Below are 22,938 nucleotides of genomic sequence, written 5' to 3' on the forward strand. Positions count from 1 at the left end.
CATCGTCATCGCATACAGAGTGAGACTTACAGCCGACAACACTTTTTCTTAACCTTATTGGCAATCTCGTGAACTCGACTGCTACTCACCGGCGGTAGCAAGCAACGACACACTACCAGACTTCGATCCTCCACTCTGGAGCAGCATGGTAGCGACGACGTACTCCGAATCAGGTAACATTAAGCTTTTTTCCTTGCAAATGTTGTTCAAAATCCACCTAATCTATTGATTCGAGCCTTACAATGCTATATACTGTTCGAATCTGTACATGGAATCTGTTTGTGCATTCTTTTTTTTCTTGCAAAATCAATTCGAACGCCATATGTTATGCTAATTTGAACCTATGCACCAAAGCTTCAAAATAATTCGTGAGACCTGTTGTTTAGTTTGTTGTATGGAGTAATTAATTTTGTAAACATATAAGGATAAGTTGTGCACATAAGGTCCTCGATGAAATACCCGAATTCAGAAAACTGGAACTTGAATGCATGCTCTGTTCTTTCTCAATCTTTTCTTTGATTTTCTTTTTCTGACAATATTCAATGAAAGAAAATCAAAGCTAACCTTTTGCTACACCCTCAATGACAAGCAAAACCAATAGAACATTCAAATTTCTCTGTATTGATGCAAACAAAATTACTCAAATATTTCTAATTGTTTGCCCTTTGTTTTTTTCGTCCTTTTTTGGAATAATCATACATGAATATAGCTATAATCATACATGAATATAACTATAACCATATATACAACCGTTTGTGAATAAATGAAGATGCATATATACATTATTATAGTTTCTGAATTGTTTTCTGGAATAATAATAAACGAATATAGCTATAATCATACATGAAAATTACTCAAATATTTCTAATTGTATGCCCTTTGTTTTTTACAGGTGTAAATTTAAGAATAACAGTGATCACAAGTGCATTTGTTTTTGGGTGTGATGGTCGCATCAAGATTAACAACCATGAGCGCAACATCGTTTTTTATGATTATAAATGTATTAGATATTTTTTTTATCTGTTTCATTCTTTAGTGATTTCAACTGATTTTTTTAACTTGACATTGTCCTTTATTCATTTATGATTAAACATATATTCAACTTTTTTACCTTTGTATTGTGCTTTCTTTATTTGTGATTATAATTGTTTTGAGTTTTTTTATCTATCCTATTGTGTGTTATTAATTAAAGTATTTGTTGTTATAATTATTAATGATTAACATAACCCGATCAAATAAAATTCTAAAAAATTATTTAAAAGTTTATTTTTATGTACATTTCTATCATTAATGAATTTAACATAAAAGTATTTTTTTTAATCTAAATAAAGTGTAGTTAAAAAACAAAAACCTAAAAGTAATAAAAAAATATTTTTCATTCATTAATGAATGAATTCGTATGAAGCATATGGCATAAGAAAAAAAAAGATTTTTTAAATTAAAAAAAAACGATAATTTTTTTTAAAATATTTTATTAATAAATATATATATATTTGGAAACTGTTGTAATCCCTAAATTTAAGGAAAGTGGTTTTTAATTTTATATAATTTAATTAAAATAAACAATTACTAATATGCCCTTATATACTGATTGGTCCAGAATTATTCTCGCGTTCTCAACCTTTTAGGTGTTCTCATTTGATCCTTTCCATTATTCTATATATATATATATATATATATATATATATATATATATATATATATATATATATATATATATATATATATATACTAAAACGTCCAACTCATATTTTATTTAATTTCATTCTTATATACACATTTGTTGTCGCTATAAGACTTAAACCCTTAACGTCATGTTTAATGTCATTTGATCATTATTAATAAGTCAATAAACAATTTTTTTCTTATATCATTTGACCACTTAAAATAATTTCTTACTACAATAAATTGAATCAAAATAAACTAACAAACATTTAGACATTTAGACTCAGTTTGGTGTGTGCTAGCTAAAAAACTAGTTTTTAGCTTATAAGTTATGATAAGCTAGTATTACCAAGCCTTAACTAAAATAAATTTTTATATTTTTTTATTCAAAATAAGAGTTGAACCCTTCACTTAACTTTTAGCTAAAAGACAATTGTCTATCAAATTGAAATACTACTAGCCAATTTTTTTGATAAAATCCTTGATCTTTGGTTGAGAAATATATATTCGTCAGCTTATTTTTGTTTTGTCAAATAGGACCTTAACCTTAAAATAAACAATCACAAACACTCCCTTATTTTCATTCCTTGACATAGCTATTTTGAGAAACATAATTATGGTGGAAGGGGATGATTGCATTTGAAGATATGATTGAAGATATACCAGGGTGAGTTTTCATTTTCACCCAACAACCGCATCAATTAATTCATTAAAGTGTCTACCATCAAACCACCACACTCCTTATTAGTTATTATGGGAGAGTTTTTAGTACGTAATCATGATGTCCTTTTAATCAAATATCAACAAATATATATATATATATATATATATATATATATATATATATATATATATATATATATATATATATATATATACCCTTTGTAGTATTTGCATTAAAACAAGTTAGTTAAAGAGCTCTTTCTTCAACAAAATAGAAAACTCTTGAATAAGCCAAAAAAAAAAGTTCTTTTCTCGGTAATTCCAAATTCCAAAATCGTATTATTTCGAAACTTCGAATTCTGTCTCTTAAATCCTTTTTTTTTTTTGCCTCAACACACTTCCCTCATGCCATTTCACTCACCAGTCAACAAGCTCCCAAATCGAAATGGGCGTGAATTAAAAACCTGTGAAGTTGCACAGACAACAAAGATCCTGTCTACACATTCATAAAACCCACATAATTCTTGAATCTTTTAAGCTTTTAAGCAACAATTCATTTTGCCCCACATGGAGAGAAGACACAAGATTATGCTAATTGTGGTGTTATCCTCTTCTTTTACTTTATTCATTACTCTAGCTTTGATTTATCTCTGCAGAAGAAAAAGGTGTTCAAAAGATGAATCTTGGGATAAAGAATCAAACATTGAAGTTGATGACATGGAGATGAAAGGGGATTTATTGAGATTTGAAGGTGGTGAAGATCTGAATTGTTTTGATATATTGGATGCTCCTGGTGAAGTGATTGGTAAATCCAGTTATGGAACTCTTTATAGAGCTAATTTGGTGAGAAATGATTCAGTTGTGGTGTTAAGATTCTTGAGACCAACTTGCACTGAGAAGGTACAAGATGTTATGCATGTGGTACAACTTCTTGGGTCAATTAGGCATCCTAATTTGGTGCCTCTTTGTGGGTTCTATCTTGGTCCTAGAGGTGAAAAGCTTTTGGTTCATCCCTTCTATAGGAGAGGAAATCTTGCTCAATTCATTAGAGGTATATTTTATTAATTTTTAATTTGAAGGTTGTAATTTGAATTGGAACCTTGAAACAAATAAAATTTTGCAATAAAGATTTGATCTTTCAATTGGGTTTTGTTTAGTTTTGCTTGAAACAATTTCACTAAACCTCTAGCAAAGTAGCAATGTAGTACAAGAATTTTGATCTTTAAAATGGGTTTTGTTTATTTTACTTGAAGTTAATTCACTTAGCCTCTAGCGTTATTGTACCTTGCGCATCTTGTGTTGTACATTGTTAGACCAAAAGGTTAAAGATTCCTTGGCTTTAATAACCAACAACTCTTTATGGTTTTCTTGTTGAAACTTCCTCAACAAAGATTTGATTTTTCAATTGGGTTTTGTTTGATTTTACTTGAAACAGATTCCCTAAACATCTAGCAATGTAGTACCTTATGCTTCTTCTCTTGTACATTTGGCAGATGGAAACGGTGAATCTCTAAAATGGAGTGTGATTTACAGGATATCAATTGGCATTGCTGGAGGATTACACTATCTCCATACAGGGCTTCAAAACCCAATTATTCATGGAAATTTAAAATCAAAAAACATACTTTTAGGCCGAAATCAACAGCCAATTGTGTCTGATTTCGGTCTACATCTGCTCTTGAACCCATCTGCAACACAAGAAATGCTCGAAGACGCTGCTCTTGAAGGGTACAACCAACCCAAATCGATTAAAACAAATGCTACGAATCTTGAAACCGATATATTTAATTTCGGAGTGATTTTATTCGAATTACTTACTGGTAAAGAACCCACAAGTAATGAAAAAGCAAACCCAGTTCGAGATTTCAATTGTAACGCAATCTTGGATCATCGGATATTGGGTTTTTGCAATCCTGAAAATCGAGTTGATGAAGAACACATTCTGAAACTGACTGAGATTGCAATCGCGTGTTGTTCTTCATCGCCTTCTCTCAGGCCCAACATAAAGCAAATCTGCAAGAAGCTACGAGAGATCGGATCATGATTAGTATATTGATAATGGATTAATGGTGGTGTTAATTAACTGCCATGATGATTGAGCATTTTCTTGGCAGCCCAGAATCTTGAATATTCATTTACATTGTATTATGGAGGTAGTTGCATTTATTTAGCGTAAAATCTTGTAAACAATGGATTGTAAATTGTAGCGATGAGTTCATAAAAAGGAATGTGCTTTTCCATTTGTTCTATTTAAGCCATGTCTAATCTAATATACAATCTCATTTCTTATATTAGTATCATTTTATATTTTACACCGTAATTGGTAATTGGTCTGTATGGCTTGCAAAAAATATCTCATTTTGTTGATTTTCATGGAAAACGCCAAGTCCTTGGTCTATGTGTTTTGCAAAATTTTATGAATGATCTTTTGCCGTTAAATTTAACTTTTCAGCTATTTGACTTTTATAAAATAAAAAAAAAACTATTTTACACTTGTACCAAATTTGAAATATACAACAAACCTCAAGGATCATTTTTGTAATTTTGTAAATACGAAATTATATATATATATATATATATATATATATATATATATATATATATATATATATGTGTGTGTGTAAATTTGATAATTTTTTTTTTAATCTTTTTGACATTTTGTTTTCTATTTTTATTTTATAATTTTAGTTATTTATGGGATTTTTTTAATGTTTTTATTTATCTTGATTCAAGTAAATAAACTTAAATTCGATAAACCATGTCAGAAACATTTTTTTAAAAGTTTTCTTATTTGTGAATTAAAGCGCTAAAAGTTTTTTTTTTATTATTATTTTTAATACGGTTCATGTTTTTTTTACTTAGATGCTCCATAGTTAATATCATTAACAACTTTATGTTTTTATTTATCATTATCATTATCTCAACTTTTCTTTTCTATTTTGTATATAATTTTAGTTATTTATTATTCTTCTATTGTTTTTATTTATTTTGATTTAAGTAATAAAAAATAGAAAAACAAAAAACAAACACTCAAATACCAAAATTGTAATATACTCGAATATATTAATACATTTGACACTTTTCATCTTTTTTTGGTTTTTTTCTTATTATTTTTTTAGTATTATTTTTTAATTTTTTCGTATTATTTTTTAAAATTTTTCCTATTTTTAATTTTTTTTCGTTGTTTCGTTTTATTTTTCATTAATTTGATAACTCTTTTTTTGACCTTTTGTCAAAAAGTGTAAAATGTATGAATATATTAGAGTATATTACAATTTTGATGTTTGAGATTTTTTGGCTTTCTATTTTTTTTTTTTATAATTTTGGTTATTTGTGGTTGTAACATTCCAAAATCACGATAAAAGTATTCATTTTAATTTAAAAGAAACCATTGTTTACAACCCAATACCAAATCAAATCAAGTGTCAGATACAAATACTCTCAAGATCAATGATAAAAATCTCCCAAAACATTGCATCAGAGGATGTGTACGATCACGTCTTCGCCTTACCCTGATCATCCGAAGTACCTGGAACATAAAATTGAAACGGTACGCTAAAACTTAGTGAGTTTCCCCAAAGTACGACCACACAACATATAACAACATGCATATTGGGTCCACAGCTAACAGGCTGGATTACCCATGAGTCCACAACATGAGTCTAGCTTGTCTTCAGGCCCACAACTTATGCTTGGCTTACTCCCGAGCCCATAGCATAAGTTTGGCTTGCCCTTTGGGCGTACAACTTATGTCTGGCTTACTCCTAGGTTTATTGGCTTCCGCATAAAATAGTAACGCCTCAACACAACCATATTATGTCGACATATACATAACAAATAACATATAATAGTAACAGATGATCATACAACCATTTAACAGACTAATAGGCAGATCCACAGTTTCAATGTAGTTATTTTATATATGTTATGAAAAATTAGAATTAAAAAAATCAAACGGTTTGTGTACTGAGAATTAATGTTTCAATGTGTGATATTTGCGATTTATAATTATTAAAATAAGAAAGAATAGCTAATATTTTTGAAATGTAACTTACAAATTAAATCATATTTCTATATGAGATATCATCAGTTTAAATTCGAGATAATATTTTCCAATTTGATAATAGAATAAAATGAAGAAAAAAAAACTAATAAGAGTCGGACTCTACAAAAAAAATTGTTACAATATTTTAAACTGAAGTTTTTTTTTTCATTTACTTGAATCAAAATAAATTAAAATATTAGAAAAACTAAAAATAACTAAAATTATATATATATATATATATATATATATATATATATATATATATATATATATATATATATATATCAAATTTATATTTATAATTTATATATATACAAAATTTCAAATTTACAAAATTACACAAACGGTACTTGAGGTTTGTAGTATATTGCAAATTTGATAAAAGGATAAAATAGTTTTTTTCATAAAAATTTAATAGCTGAAAAGTTATATTTAACGACAGGAGGATCATTCATGAAATTTTGCAAACCAAAGGGACCAACGACGCGATGTTTTCCATAAAAGTCCTCAAAATAAGATATTTTTCAAACCACATTAACCAATTATAAAATTGTCTATATTTAATTCAAACCCAACATCATTCGTGGAACAAAATGATGTAAAGGAATCCTTTATCTCATTTTAAATCTTAAACACTCATTTTTACGATGGTTCTAAAAAGCTGGCTATGACACGCCTCAAGTCGTGCCTTGGAGCAAGGTGTGGTGTAGTCGCTACAAAAATGTCAAAGACGGGTTGTTAAGCGTAGCGCCCAAATAACGCGTCAAGACGCGCCTTATCGTATTATGGCGCGAGTTTTTTTTCAAGGTGTGGGTTTCTTTTTTGTTTTTTTTTTGTTTTGTTTTGTTTTTTTTATCGGGCCTAAAATAATTGAGTTTTTGTTAACTTTTTTATATTATATATTAATATAACACTTCTAAAAACTTCATATGTTTAATGTATATAAAATAGTCACGCCTTCAACAACGTTATGGCTCGTCAAGGCTTGTCATGACTTAACTTTTACCTTGCCATCAAAACACGTCTTACGTTATTTAGAACATTGATTTTTACCGTCTTTTGACATTCAATTTGAGTCTATACATTTTAGTTAATTTAATTGTATAGATAGATATTAAATATAGGTTGTTTTCATTTTTAGTTAATATAATTGTGTAGTAAGATAATAAATATAAGATGTGTACCTTGTAAATATTATCCTACACATTAAATTGATATTAATAATCATTACAATATTAAATTTAATCATTTAGTATATACTAAATCTAATAATATAATTTATAAAGTTATTATAAAAAATTAAAACTGATTTATAAAAAGCTAACAACCATTGAAGAATATATATATATATATATATATATATATATATATATATATATATATATATATATATATATATATATATATATATATATATATATATTCTTAAATGGTTGTTAGCTTTTTATAAATCTGTTTTATTTTTTTATAATAACTTTATATATATATATATATATATATATATATATATATAATCAATCAAATTATTGAGTTAGACAAAACATATGGATGAACAGATTTCACCCATTGAATAAATTTCTTTACCTTTGAGTTACTATTTATATGATGTAAGAATACGATGTTATATAGTATAAATTCTTATCAAATATGAAACGAAAAAAGACGTCATCTTAAATAAAATTTTCTAAGTGTTCAAGAATGCTCTTAAATCTTCTTCTTTCTTTCATAAAGTTTTAATATAGTTTTGTTAAATTTATTTTAATTACGTCGAATTTAGAAAACGTTATCATCACGAAAGCTTGAATCAAGTGGAAATCACTTCCATCGTAATTAAGATATATATTATTTAATAAAAAAATGTATTTATTATAAACAACCATTACATTAAAATAATCGTGAATTAAGAAAAATTATTCATTATTAACGACTAATGATTTTTATTACCAACCATTATTATGCATACTAACATTTAAATCAACTAACTTTTATTTATGTATACTAACATTTATATGTACATACCAATATTTATTTATTTATTTTTTAGATATTATTCATAATTCTATTTAAATATTTACTAACCTTTATTTTTATTTCTAATTAGTATACAGAATGAAATTATGTATTAATTATACATCTTGTTAAATGATTTACAATATATATATATATATATATATATATATATATATATATATATATATATATATAATACGACTATGTATATGTAACAAATAGCTATATTTTCTATTATAAATGACACCACTATTATATTACTTACTACCACAAATGATTCATGTGGTTTTGATTCTTGCAACTTTAATGACTATAACACCTGTCGTCCTAATTTTCAATCTCACACCGGATGTAATTTATCATGATTTATTTTATCATTTTTTAGTCTTGTATGTGATGATTCTTCTCCCGTTTATGTTTTGTGCAATATATATATATATATATATATATATATATGGATTTTGATTTTCATATTTTTATTTTGTTAAAATTTTTAGGTTACATTACGTCCAACATTGCATAACTCAAGTTTGCAACACTTGAAGTTAGTGGAAAAAACTATATGTCATGGATGATAGATGTAAAAATGAATCTTGAGTACATGAGAATCCCTAATGCTATATAGGAATTTAATGAGTGCTCGGAGCAAGAAAAAGCAAACGCACAAGTTTTCTTTCATAAGCATCTTGATGATATGTTGAGATTTGAATATATTGATATTGCTGATCTAAGCATTCTTTAGAATCTATTGAAAGAAAGATTTGATCATCAAAAGGACGTTATACATCCAAATGCTAGAGATAATGGAGAACACTGAGATTTCAGGACATCAAGAAAGTAAATGAATACAACTTAGCTTTGTTCATAATATGTTCATAACTCAAATATTATGGACATGAAGTTACTGATGAAGATATGTTGGATAAAATTACCCCACGTTTCATGCATCAAACATTACCTTGATGCAACAACATCGGTAAGTTCACAAAATATTCTAAAATAAATGTATATATGCTTGTTGTAGAGCAAAATAATGAGCTCTTGATGAAAAACCGTGAATTTCGTCCAACATGATCAGTAGCACTTCTTGAAGCAAATGCTACGAATACCGATGGTCATCAACAATAGACATGGACGAGGATGTGGTCGTGGTCGTGGTTGAGGATGAGGCCTTGGCTGTTTTATTCGAAACCAAAACCATAGTTATAGTCGTGGACAAGGTAATAATCATGTTCGTGGCCAGAAAGGGAATAATTATCAATCTACACAAAGAAACACTATTCATACACAAGACAAGGCCAAAATGGCAAGGCATGATGTTGGAACATCACAAAATCTAATGGTTCATGTTATTGATGTGGTAGCACAGGCCATTGGTCAAGGACCTATTGCACACCTACACATCATTGTCAACTTTATCAAGAGTCCATTAAAGGAAAGGGGAAAAAAGCAAACCACATTGATAATGTCGATTGCACTCCGCTAGTTGCAACTGATTTCTACAATATGGAAGACATAAACTAAAATTTCTATTATTGCTCCATTAAATCTGTTTTTCCTTCCTTTGTTTTTCATATAATGTCTTTCCTATAATAAATGAACTTCCTTTATAATGATTATTATGATTATCTTTATCGACTCATTATTTCTTTCATATGTGAAGTTCAATATGACTCCAATGGGAGCATAACACCAATAAAAGGTTGAAGATCATTGTGTGGAAGATAGTGGTAGTACACACACAATTCTAAAATCAAAGAAATAGTTTTCAAAATTAGTAACAGCAAAAGCAATCATAAATACAATATCAGGTCCTACAGATTGTTAGAGGGAACTAGGAAAGCCTATTTTATATTACCAAATGGTGCAAGATTTTGTATATAAAATGCCTTATTTTCTCTAAAGTCTAATAGAAACTTACTAAGTTTCAGTTACATATATTTCAAAGGATATGACACAAAAACAATGACCATTGAAAATACGAAATATATGTATATTATAGACAAAAACCATGTGCTTGAAAAACTACCAACACTTGTTTCTGGTTTGCATTACACATATATACATATGGTTGAATCAAATATGGTAGTTAGAGAAAAACATTGTGATCTTTGGACATTTCGTTTATAGCATGATAGGTTGACCCACCCATGATTAACCATGATGCGAAGGATAATTGAGAATACGCATGGACATCCATTGAAAGACTAGAAGTTCTGTTAATCCAGTAACATAAGACCATCTACATGTTTTTCCTTCATAAAGTTAATTATAAAACATTCTCCAATGAAAGTTGAAAGAGAGTCACCTAGATTTCTTGAAAGAATTCAAAGCGATATATGTTGATTAATTCATCCACCATTTGGTCATCCAACAAATGGTATCATGTTTGCATATTATCAACTCGTAATATGGCATTTGCAAAGTTTCTTGCTCAAATTATAAAATTATGGGAAAAATTCCCTGATTATACTATCAAAAGAGCGAGACTTGATTATACTGGTGAATTTACTTCACAAGCATTTATTGACTATTGTATGTCTGTAGGAATTTTTGTTGAGCAACTAGTTGCTCATGTACACGCAAGAAATGGTTTAGTTGAATAACTGATTAAACGTCTCCAGCTAATAGCTACAACATTGATAATAAGAACCAAACTTCCTGTTTCTGTTTGGGGCCATGCAATCTTACATGTTGGATCATTGATACGTATGAAGCCAAGTTCATATCATGTATATTCTTCCTACAACCTAATTTTGTTCAAGAGCCAAATATATCTCATGTAAGAACTTTTGGGTGTGTAGTATATTTCCCCATTTCACCGCCACACCAAACAAAAATAGGTCATCAAAGAAAGTTGGGAATATATATTGGTTGTGAGTCAGTCTCTATTATAAGATATATTGAACCTTTAATAGGTGATGTTTTTATAGCACGCCTATCTGATTGCCAATTTGATGAGGCAAATTTCCCACCATTAGGGGGGAGAAAAGAAAATTCAAGAAAAGGATATTTCATGGAATGAACCTTCCTTATCCTATCTTGACCATCGCACAAAGCAATGTGAAATTAAAGTTCAAAAGATAATGCATTTCCAAGAAACTGAAAATCATTTGCTTGATGCATTTACTAACACAAAAGGATGAATACATCATATATATCATCTATCAATGTTCTAGCTCGAATTGAAATTCCATATGGACAGTCTGATGATAAAGTCACTCAAGAGTCTAAAACACGCCTGAATTGTGGAAGGTTGTTTGGTTCTAAGGATAAAAATCCCCGGAAAAGAAGAGGAGTAGAAGATGCACTAGAGTATGAGGAAAGTGTTCCTGGAGAAACACGGAACATCAAAATCCCCATAGGAGAGGAAATCAATGAAGATTCTGCAATAAATTATGGTCAAACAAATAGAGTATGTGACCAAAATGAAACTGATAATATAAGTGAAATGTTTTCTTATTTAGGTGCATGCGATATTATGAATAATGATCATGAACCACAGTTTGTCATTGAATGTCAAAGTAGAAATGATTGGGCTAAGTGGAAAGAGGTTATGTGTGATGCTCGCGTTTCTTCCTACGCATTAGTTATAAAAGATGTATTTACACCAGTCGACTATTGTAATCTTTTATGAATAAATGAAAGAGAATCATTTGAATATATGTGTTATATATTATGTACATGGAAATTGGATAAATAATATGTGTATATACTATCTATGTAAAAAGGTACTTTAAAAGTTAATAAATAGGGCTAGAATAAACATTAAATATAAAAGCTTGTTTAGGATAAATAGTCTTGATGAAAGTTGTAGTTTCCGTGATGACGATCTCAGGGATATAAGGAACGCTTAAATTTGACTTCGCATGAAGAAGTTGTGATTATTCAAAGTTTCGCGTTCAATCCTATATGACAAGGTGTGTAGTAATATAGGAATCAGATATAGGTTGCTTATTAGCTTAAGTGTTCTAAATGAAATTTGTAGTAGTCGTAAAAGCGAAAGCATGCATATAAAGAACGCCTTAATTTGACTTCGTATTAGGAAGTTATGATTTTTCAGAGCTATTTCATTTCTTTGAGTCCTATTCTTCCCTATTTTTAGAGTGATTTAGTGGAGTTCTGAGTCATCAGGGAGTCCAACAACTAGAAGCTTTCGGGTTGGAGTTCTGCATGCAAACTTTTCAGACTTTTGTCGAAAAACTCTTTAAGTTAACCCGCACTTATATCGCATTAAGTGTAACTTATATTTATGTTTATAATTGTTATTATGAACCTATAATTAAGATTTATCAGTGAGTCGATGTAATAATAATGATTGATCTACTTACGAGAGTGATGTCTAGGCTAGATTTAGTGAGGTGTTTAAAGTGGATTTTCCAAACAGTATACTCTATATATCAAATACAACCTACCTCCAATATGGTCTTACCTTATTATTTCTTATTTGATAGATCTTTATGTAGTCATTGTAATTATTGAGGAATCTAAAGTACCGTTATTATAATCATGAGAAATATAAATCAAATACTAAGACTTAGTAATATTCAGGTCTTTTGAAATGAAAAGTTAAGGTGTTAGGCGAAGTGTTGAACTTATCACAAGTCATCCACTTTTAACAAATGAGTGCATAGTTACTTTCAACTTACACATATATACAAGTATTCAAAATTCTTAAATGCTATATGTGCTCATCATCTATGTTTAAGATATACGTGTTAAGTTAAGTCACATGATATGATTTTTTCTTGATTTAAATCTTATATGTATTTTATGATACTTTTAATATATTGGGTAAAAAAGGGTTATGAAAGGTGAAATAATAAACGTGAGGTCGTGACCATTATGGTACTAATGTACCGAGGGTGACCAGTTATCTGACAGAGTATAGATGGCGACCACAGACTATTCTACATAGTCTAGTGGAACACTGACAAGCTCGCAACCTCTAGGTTTTAATGAACTATGCTTTCATTCAGTGTACTCTATCCCCAATGGTTTCCTTATTGATATATTGCTACAGAATCCACAAAGCAGTATCGTCTACTCGTTGTGTATAGTGATCCTTTAGGATAGGTCCCTTGAGTGATCCTTTAGGATAGGTCCCTTGAGATCATTATTTTAGGATCATGAAGTGAGAATAACAGGAATGCATAATTAGGTTAATTGTTGGTGTGAAAAAATACAATTAAAGAATTTTAATTATTGTAGGTTGAAAACCCGATATGCTCACCAGGCTCCCCCGCCTGACCCACTTAGTTTCTTTGTATCACAGGTAGCGGTAAAAAACATAGGAATGATGAGTTTAAATCTATTGATAGATTTAAGGAGCTTGTAGGCGATTAGTATAATAAGTTGTTATAAGGACCGTAATGACTAGTTTATGCTTACGCTTTCTGCATCGGTTAGGACATCCCAAGTTTTTAAATATTAATTAAAAAAAATTCTTTAGAAATGCTTTTATATTGATATTATATCACATTAATAATGTTATGGGAGAAACTCTACACTAATAAAAGAATACTCTATTTTAAATAAGCATAAAGAAAATCTTTTTTGGGCCGTAAAATTTGTGGATGTCACAGTTATCAGAGCATTAGTTTAAGCGAACTAGGAATTTTGGAAAATTCTAGACTTAAAATTAGAATGTTAAGCGATGATAGTGAGGTGTGTGTCTAAAATATTTTTGATTGTATACCTGAATTGACACAAGCACCATAATACTTTAGGGTGTGCGCCTTAACTGATAGTACGTGCTAAATGATGTGTATTATAGCATGCTTTAGGATTGCTATTTAATAAGGATTTAAGGTCTGTTTCAGACCTTGATTTGGAAACTTTATGTCTTCAAGATTCTAAACATATAGGTAATGTATTAGAATTGTCATGTAAGTTTTCGGAGCGATAAGGAGGACTTAAACGTTTAAAAAAAATATTACCTTCCCTATCATAATATACTCACGTTACGGTACACTAAACGATTGTTTGAGTACACAGAACATCATGTTGAGAACTTAAAGCAGACTGAGAAATGTTAACGGAAATCAGCGGCCTGAGCCACAACCTGTGATTGGACGTGCATTGGTCATTTTCCCTGCACCTGAACCTATCACAATGGTAGGAGTACAAACAATGATGCATGCCATGCTAGACCAGAAAATAGAAGAAACAAGGCAAATACTACTAGAAAATAGGGTCGAACCTAATGTAACAGTTGTGCAACCTATACTAAATAAGGAGCAGTCGGAAAAAGGAAACTATCGTTGAACCGTTAGTCAAGCTAAACCACACATGGTTAGAAGGAATAACCCCGACGAGGAGATTGAAAGGAATGGATGCAAATATAAAGACTTCATGGCTACTAAACCACTAAGTATTTCTGGAGACCCAACACTAGTAATAGTTAAGGATTGGATCTCAGAAATGGAGATGGTGTTTGATAGCTACGACTATAGCGACAAACAATAGACAATATTTGTCGTCAGACAATAAAAAACATGAGTGTTGAGCTGGTGGAAGTTATTGGATGATGCTATGACAAATGGGTGATCAAGGAAGATGTTGTGGGAGAACTGATGAGTTTTGAGCATTACAAACAATCCTATGTGTGCATGCAACCCAAAATAATTTGATCTATGTTTTCTCAAATTGAACATACAAATTGAACAACAAAGTAGAAACCCTAGTACACTAGTATATAATCAAAATTACATATTTAGGGTTATGAAACATACCTTTGGTTGTTATGTAGTAATAACAATCTTAATCCAAGCTTGAAAACCTTTGGCAGCAAGCGCCACAAGTGTCGCGCCTCTAATGGCTCACACCTAAACCCTAGCAACCAAGGAAAACTATAGAGAAAGGGGGAAGGGGCCAAAATTCTGTCCAAAGCTCTTAGAAGGAAGGGATTGCCGAAATTTAATCCTAAGGAGGGTTTATATAGGTGATTGGATGGTGTTGGATAAGGCAGGTATCTACAAGATAACCCTAATCCCTTAGCTTCTTCCTAAGGCATCCAAGGCACCCTTGGAGCCCAAGGAAAGCCTAGAAAGCATCTAAAATTCTTCCACCCCATTATGGGAGATTCTAGAATTGCTCAATTCTCAACTATCGAACATTGTCACCTTTAGTCCTCCTACTTTTAATTAATCCAATTAATCCCAAAATTAATCCAATTAGTTTTTAATTAATTATTAATTAAATATTATAATTTCTAATTAATGTGTTAGAACAAATTACTGAAATTGTCCCTATGGTTTGGTTAAATTTGCATGTTTGGTTCCTAACTTTTGTTTTGCACTCGGACCATCCCTATTGTTTTATTTGGTTGCGTTTTTCGTCCCTCACAGACATGAAAAGACTATATTCGTCTCTCCCCCAAAATGAAAACACTATATTACCCTTTCTATTCTTCTTTTTCATTTTTTTGCTATTTTATTTATTATTTATTAATTAAAGAAAATAATTACTGAAATCGTCCCTCCCACTTGCACCACAACCACCATAAGCTACCGAAAACCACCGTAGGCCACTGAAAACCACCACCAACCACTGAAAGCCACCATCTACCACCAGTAACCACCACCAAGCGATTCCAACATCACTAGCATCCACCGATTTAGCTCTAATATATACCAAAAAATCGATTTCATTAATTCACACCCCAACATCAAATCTTGAAAATCAAACTTGAACATAGAAATCAAAACCTGAACATAGAAATCAAAACCATAACAAAATCAAATTCTGAAATCAAAAACCTAACCAAAGTCAAATACCAATATCCCAAAATCAAAACCTAAACTGAAATGAAATCCAGATATGGAATCAAAACCCAAAAGCAAAACCTAATATGAAAATGACGATGAAAGAAAAAATTGATGAAATCCTTGAAATCAAATACGGTTTTCCAGAAGAATGGGGTTAAATGGGAACAACACTCAGTGAAGGAGATGGTGGTGGTTGGAGGATTTTGGCGGACACGATACTCCATCTATTCAGGTAGATGGCGAAGAAGGAAGAACGAGGATGGAGCGGCGGAAAGATGAAGAGAAGAGATTGACGATGCAGATCGGTGGTTTCCTGGTGTCTTCCGGTGACGTTTCTAGGTGGTTTCCCGATGATGCTTCGTTGGTGGTTGTGGCTTCCCGTGAGAAATGAGAGGACGGGAATGGGACGAGGGAGATAAGTGATGACGAGGGAGGGAAAAGAGATAATGAGGTGAGGGACCCACATTTTTTATTTTTAATAATAATCTTTAAAAGGTTAATATTAAAAAAATCGAAAATAAATCAAGAAGGAAATGACCAAGGGTCATATAGTCTTTTCATGTCTGTGAGGGACGAAAAACACAACCAAATAAAACAATAGGGACGGTCCGAGTGCAAAACAAAAGTTAGGGACTAAACACGCAAATTTAACCAAACCATAAGGACAATTTCAGTAATTTGTTCAATGTATTATTCTCATAATATATTAACAAATCAAATATTTTGATTTTTAATTAATTTATTAAACAAATAATAAATTAATAAATCAATCTTCTCTCTCTAAAAGTTATCCTATTCAATTGCCAGGTTTGAGGGCAACCCAAAAGGACTGTGCTACTATCAATTCAAGTTTATACCAATTATACCAAATATAGTTATGAGATTAGACACCTAATCCAACACGAACTTCCTTATGCAATTGAAGAGAGAGTATTGCTTGGATAGAGACTTTTTGGAGATAAACAATGAATTTTAGAATCTGAAGAAGGGAAAGATAAGCGTCAGCGAGTATGTTGCAGATTTTACTAAGAAGATGAAGCTAGTTCCTTACTTGGTTCCTACCAAACTTTCCAAAATAGAGAAGTTTGCTAATGGACTACTAGTGGATTTTGGTCCAACGGTGAAACTAGCAACTACTCTGTAAGCAGCCGTCTGGGCGGCTAGGAATGTAGAGACCCAGATAAGGGAGAAGGGTCTTGAGCAAACTAAAACATGAGAGAAAAGGAAGTTTGAAGGATCTTCAAGGTCCAATAAGAAGAGTAGGTTTTAAAAGGCTATCCCCAAAGACAAGAGGTCTAGGGGTAACAATGAGACGAAATGGTGTAAAAAGTGAAAGAAGAAACATTATGCGAGATGCAACGAAGAGGTGACCTGCTATAGGTGTGGCAAGACTGGCCACTATGCTAGAAAATGTACATTTAATAAGAATGTGTGTTACAAGTTTAGAGAAGCATGTCATTTCAAGAATGACTGCCCAAAGATAAAAGGAGCTGCAAAAGAAAATGTGCCACAAAAATAAAAGGCACGACCACTTCAGATGACTCTTGAAGCAATAAAGGAGGAAGCAAATGTCGCTTTAGGTACATTTGTTGGATTAGGTGTCTAAGCCCATAACTATTTTGGTATGTACTTGACCCGATTGTGAGCATGGTCCTTTTGGGTTGCCTTCATCATAGCAACTGATAGGATGAATTAAGGAGAAAGATGATTAATTATGATTTATTAATATATTATATGAATAATATATTAAAAGAGAAATCATAAACCTTAGAAAAATCCAACATATTTTCACCAAATGCTTAAAAAAACCACTATATTATTTTTTAGTACACTAAAACCCTTATATTTTCTAAAATTCTTATTTAAGGTTTTCTGAGCTTAGAAAAACCTACTCTATTTTCATGAAAGGATTAAAAAACCATTATATTATTTTTTTAGTGCATTTAAACCCTCTTATTTTTTAAACTTTTTTTAATCTAATGAATTGTAACAATAGAAACGTTAAGAATCGAGTACCTAACATTTTTGGCTATCTAGGATTTACCGAGCTCAATGCCTTAAATGATACATTTTAAAAAATATAAGGGTTTTAACGTACAAAAAATAATATAGTGGTTTTTTAAGACTTTGATGAAAATATGTTGGGTTTTTATAAGATTATCCCTTGTTTAATTAATATTAGTCAAGAATTAATTAAGAATTAATTCTGTGGCTAAAAGACATTAATTAAATAAAGGGGACTAGAACTGTCAATTGTGTGATAGTTGAATATTGGGCTAATGGATTCCATAGAAGTTGGAGTGAACGAAATCTATAGGGAAACCCATTAGAATTCGTCCAAGGCCTCTAAAGACGGAGTCCATGGGTTGCTTAGGGCCTAAGCAGTCAGATTAGGGTTTCCTAGTTGAAAACCCTAATAGCCTACCTATATAAGGAACCCCTAAGGCCCCAAAAACGTGGTGAAGTAATCCCTAAGGGTTCTTGGACGTTTTTTGTGCTCCTCCTCCTTCTCCTAGGTCATCTTGTTGCTCATGGTGTTTGTGACTCCATTAGAGGTGCAACATTTGAGGCACTAAGCATTCAAAAGTCAAGATGAAAAGGAGTCAAGATTGTTATTGCTACATAACAATCAAGGTAAGATCTAAACCCTAATTCAATGGCATGTATGAATATTGTATGCTAGATCTAGGGTTTATGAGCTTTGGATGATTATTGCATGTTCATTAGACAAACTAGATCCAAAGCTTTAGGGTTTGCATGTACACCATAAGATTGATGTAGTGCTCATAACCCATCAGTGGTATCAGAGCCTGGCTGTTTGTTTGATGTATTTGATGCTTTACATGATTATTCAAAGCTGGAAATCGAAAAATCTTGGATCTGGAGCCTGGACTCGCCGAGTCCATAGTTGAACTCGCCGAGTTCACTGGTAACTTGACGAGTCCAATGTTGGCTCGATGAGTCGGAGTGTCAGATGCCATATTTTTCGGGATTTTGAGCTGTTTTGGCTTGGGATAATTACCATAAACGTTTTTTATTGATAAAATCCGATTTTTATTGATTTGGAGTGATTATCCTTACCAAAATAAAAGATTATTGTCAAATTAATTAGATAATCATTGCCTTATGTGATAAACTTGATTTATTTGAATTATTTGATGGATTATCTTGCAAGTAATTGAATTAGGTCATATTTAGATAATCACCAATTATTTGATTAATTGAATTATTTGTAATTTGATCTAGATAGTTTTGAAAAGTTTCAAAAACTTGCCCTCAAGTTTTGGAATTTAAATTTTTGATTAAAAGTTTAATTTTGAAATATTTAAATTCTAAACCCTAATGTTTTGAAAAGTTCAAAACTTGTCCTCAAGTTTTGGAATTTAAATTTTTGATTAAAAGTTTAATTTTTGAAATACTAAATTCTAAAACCCTAGTTGTTTGAAAAGTTCAAATTACACCTTATGGTTTTATTAAGTTAATTAAATGTATAATTAAAAGAGAGTTAATAAATCCATAATGATATGGTTTGTATTTAATTAAATTAAAAGTATAATTTTATTAAATTAAAGCACTTAGTATTTTAAAAGTGTAAAATACACCCTTATACTATATATAAAATTAAAAGTCTAATATTATATATGTATAAGTAAATGTCAGTCTTACTGTTAGTATGTCTCATTCATGAAGCTGGTCTATAAGGGGTGTTTAAGGAAGCGGCCTGTAAAATGACCGCCATTGGGTATCCACTCTTACCCAACGCACTCTTGACTAGTGGAGGGTCGTTAGCCGAACGGGTAGGATAGGACACAACCTTCCATTAAAAGTATAATGAAGTACGAAGTAACTAAACACTTTTATAAATTCCCAAATCTTAGTTACTTTAGAAAAAATGTGGAGTTGGTGCTATTCCGTGAAATTACACTTTGTACCCTTGCTAAGACGTTAATGGAGCGTGTATGGTTAACCGGCACACTAGTTCGGCTCTAAGAAAAGGTGGAAAAGGGTGACTCGACGTTTGTCATAGATCGATGGAGCATGTGTGGTTAACCGGCATGTCGATTTGGTGACTGTAACATTGGGGGCACCATGTATATTTGCATGGTTATCCACAACTTGTTTGTGATCCTCGGCATCCCAGTCACAAACGAAGGGCACACTCGAGATTTAAACATGTCATTGAAAAGTTCAATGAATCTCAAAAGATCTAGGAGTTTCAATTAATTTAAAACTTAATTTTCAATTTTCGTTTTTCATGGTGGAAATTGGTAAATCGTCATTTACCTACCTTCAAATGTTCCGCAATTTGGATTACGACATCCCGCTTCCAAATTGTAGGATATTGTGTTAGGTCCTAGCCTTGATATTTCATTTGGGTGTTATATCAGGGATTCCAATCAACTAACTTGAATTTCTCCCGTTTTGTAGATGTCAAAGTCTGACAACTATGGTCTTCCTGAATCCGTTGGAAAAAGTTTTCCACATGAAGATGATGTTCCACGATTGGATTGTGGAAATGGAAATCATGCTTCACTTCCTCCACCTCCTCCAATAATTCTCCCTGAACCACGTGTTCGAAGACTTGAAAAGTTCAAGGTCACTCAAGCCCTATTGGCAAAAAGACACCAAAGATGGAAAGTCTGTATGTGCTCATGTCTTGGATATGAAGTTGCATATTGATAGATTGGGAATGTTGGGTGTCGATGTCTCAAGGAAGTTGGATGTTGACTTGGTTCTTCAGTCACTTCCCGAATCATATAGTGAGTTCATTAGAGAGTACTATGTGATGGACCACGACGTAACCCTCATTGATTTGACTTATTTGCTTATTGCTGCTGATTCAGCGATGATTTGGCGCACTGGTCAAGCAAACTTGTCTGGTAAATCAATGTCCCATCCTTCTACGGGAAATGGCAACATTGGAAGTCCAGAAAAGTTTTCTCCACGCAAGAGAAAGACTGAGTCTGAGATAGTCCCGTGTACCATTTCAGAAGAATCCATATGTTTCTACTGCCAAAAGAGGGGGCATTGGTTACGAAGCTGCCCTGACTACATGAGAGATCTAAGAGATGGGAGAGTCAAGATGTATGACTCTGCTTCAGGTAAAATCCACTATCTAACTCTATTAAGTTTTCTATTTTAGATTCTTAATACATGATGTGATGAGATTACATTTTGATGTTTTGTAGGATCGAATAAAAGAAAGGAAGCTTAAAGGAAGAAGTGAGTTGAGTCTGATCATGAAGAAATGGATTTCGATCGCATGATTCGATGATTGGATTTTAAGCTGCTACTTAGAGTTATGATATATTGCTTAGGAATATGTAGTAGCATAGTTTTCATTTGAATTTGCATTGTAAGGACACGTTTTTCCGCATCTTTTTATAAATAAAATAAATTTTGAGTTTTGTCTTATTTATATATCCTTGCAATGTTATTTATGAAAATTGATGCTTGTGTGTTTCTATTGTAAGCAATATTAAGTGGATGTGATTCTTAGTTATGTTATTTATGGTAGTGTCATAATTTTTCTAAGTAAGGAAAGATTCCCATCACCTAAGTCTCAATCGGACAGAAGCTTGAAATTCATATGATTTGAATCATGTGATGTATGGAAATCTTGGTACTTAGGAAATTAAGACTAATTCCTTGATCACACAAGTATGTGAGTCAAGTAAATGACTAAAGGATCTAGTACGCATTGTTGTGCACTAAGTCGAGTCCACCATAAAGAACGATAAAATATTCGTCATGATTTGCTAAAAGGATTAGTAAATGTGGTTATACTTAGAAGATTAAGTATGATTCTGAATCACTGGAAAGGTTTCAATGAATAGCAGAATGAATAAGAAGAATCAATTAGGCAGAAAGATAAAAGTTTCTCCAATCTGAAAAGATGGGAAAGTACTTTTGTATCATGTTTTATGATTGTCTCATTGATTGTGAAACCATATCACAATTGATCCTCTAAGTAAATCTTAGTGCACTAGTATGGCTAAGAAGAGGAATCGGAAATTGTTGAAATGGTTAAATCAATAGGTGTATCATACTTCGTTCCAAAATCAAGTCTTAGAGTCATACTCCTAGATTGTGACTTGAGTGACACATCTTAAGAAGTTTTAACACACTCATCAAATGTGAAGTAGAAATTTTTTTTCTTACTCTTGCACGTTTGAACTTGGTAAATTGTAATGTCTTGGATAAGACAAAGACCAACTAATACCAATTGTGTGTAGTGTTTGTCTTGATAAGAATCCGCACTAACTCTTGAATATTTGTTTGTCGAGAAATGTTTCTTAACAAGAGAATCTTATATGTCAAGAGGCCAGTGGGAGTCTAAATAATCTCGAAAAGGTTTAAGAACTAATCAAGAGTAAACCTATTATTAAACACTAGCACACGACTTGAGGTTTGTAACCTATCGTGTTGACAAAATTTTATTTCTATGTCACTCCAGTAAAGTTACTTATGCATATGAGTTCTACGAGTTCTAAATTGACTGCATAAGGCAAAGCACCTTGTTCAATGAAAGTGCATTGACTAGTATAGGTGAGCTGCTAAATAACTTGGAAGCAATGGTGGGACCCTTAATGGCAAGAAATTAAGAATGAACAAGTTCTGTCCATATGAGTTTGGATTTGTCACAAACATTGTCTTATGATTATGGTTATGACAAGTTCACATGGATAGGAACACATACACCATAAAATCTAAGTGTCATAAGGTTTCTCTCCTTCATGAAAATGATTGTGAGGAAACGCTTTCACTAAGAGAGATTTTAAGGAG

General features: G+C 31.4%; 1 protein-coding gene across 1 annotated transcript; it reads left to right on the forward strand.

Moving 5' to 3' along the window:
* The first annotated feature begins 2,587 nt into the window (after positions 1-2,587).
* LOC145136098 (putative kinase-like protein TMKL1) lies at positions 2,588-4,568 on the forward strand. The gene is made up of 2 exons (XM_079070291.1): positions 2,588-3,379; positions 3,822-4,568. Exons 1-2 carry the CDS (start codon positions 2,896-2,898, stop codon positions 4,370-4,372), a joined length of 1,035 nt encoding a protein of 344 aa, XP_078926417.1. The 5' UTR covers positions 2,588-2,895; the 3' UTR covers positions 4,373-4,568.
* Positions 4,569-22,938: the final 18,370 nt, after the last annotated feature.

The sequence above is a fragment of the Lactuca virosa genome, chromosome 9, assembly GCF_052849685.1.
Source record: "Lactuca virosa cultivar CGN04683 chromosome 9, Lactuca_virosa_CGN04683_v6, whole genome shotgun sequence".
Classification (NCBI taxonomy): domain Eukaryota; kingdom Viridiplantae; phylum Streptophyta; class Magnoliopsida; order Asterales; family Asteraceae; genus Lactuca; species Lactuca virosa.

Bases quoted from the DNA above. Each gene is read 5' to 3' on its own strand.
- LOC145136098 (XM_079070291.1), top strand. From the start codon at position 2,896: ATGGAGAGAAGACACAAGATTATGCTAATTGTGGTGTTATCCTCTTCT. The intron at 3,380-3,821 runs GTATATTTTATT...TACATTTGGCAG, and splicing joins TCTTGCTCAATTCATTAGAG to ATGGAAACGGTGAATCTCTA.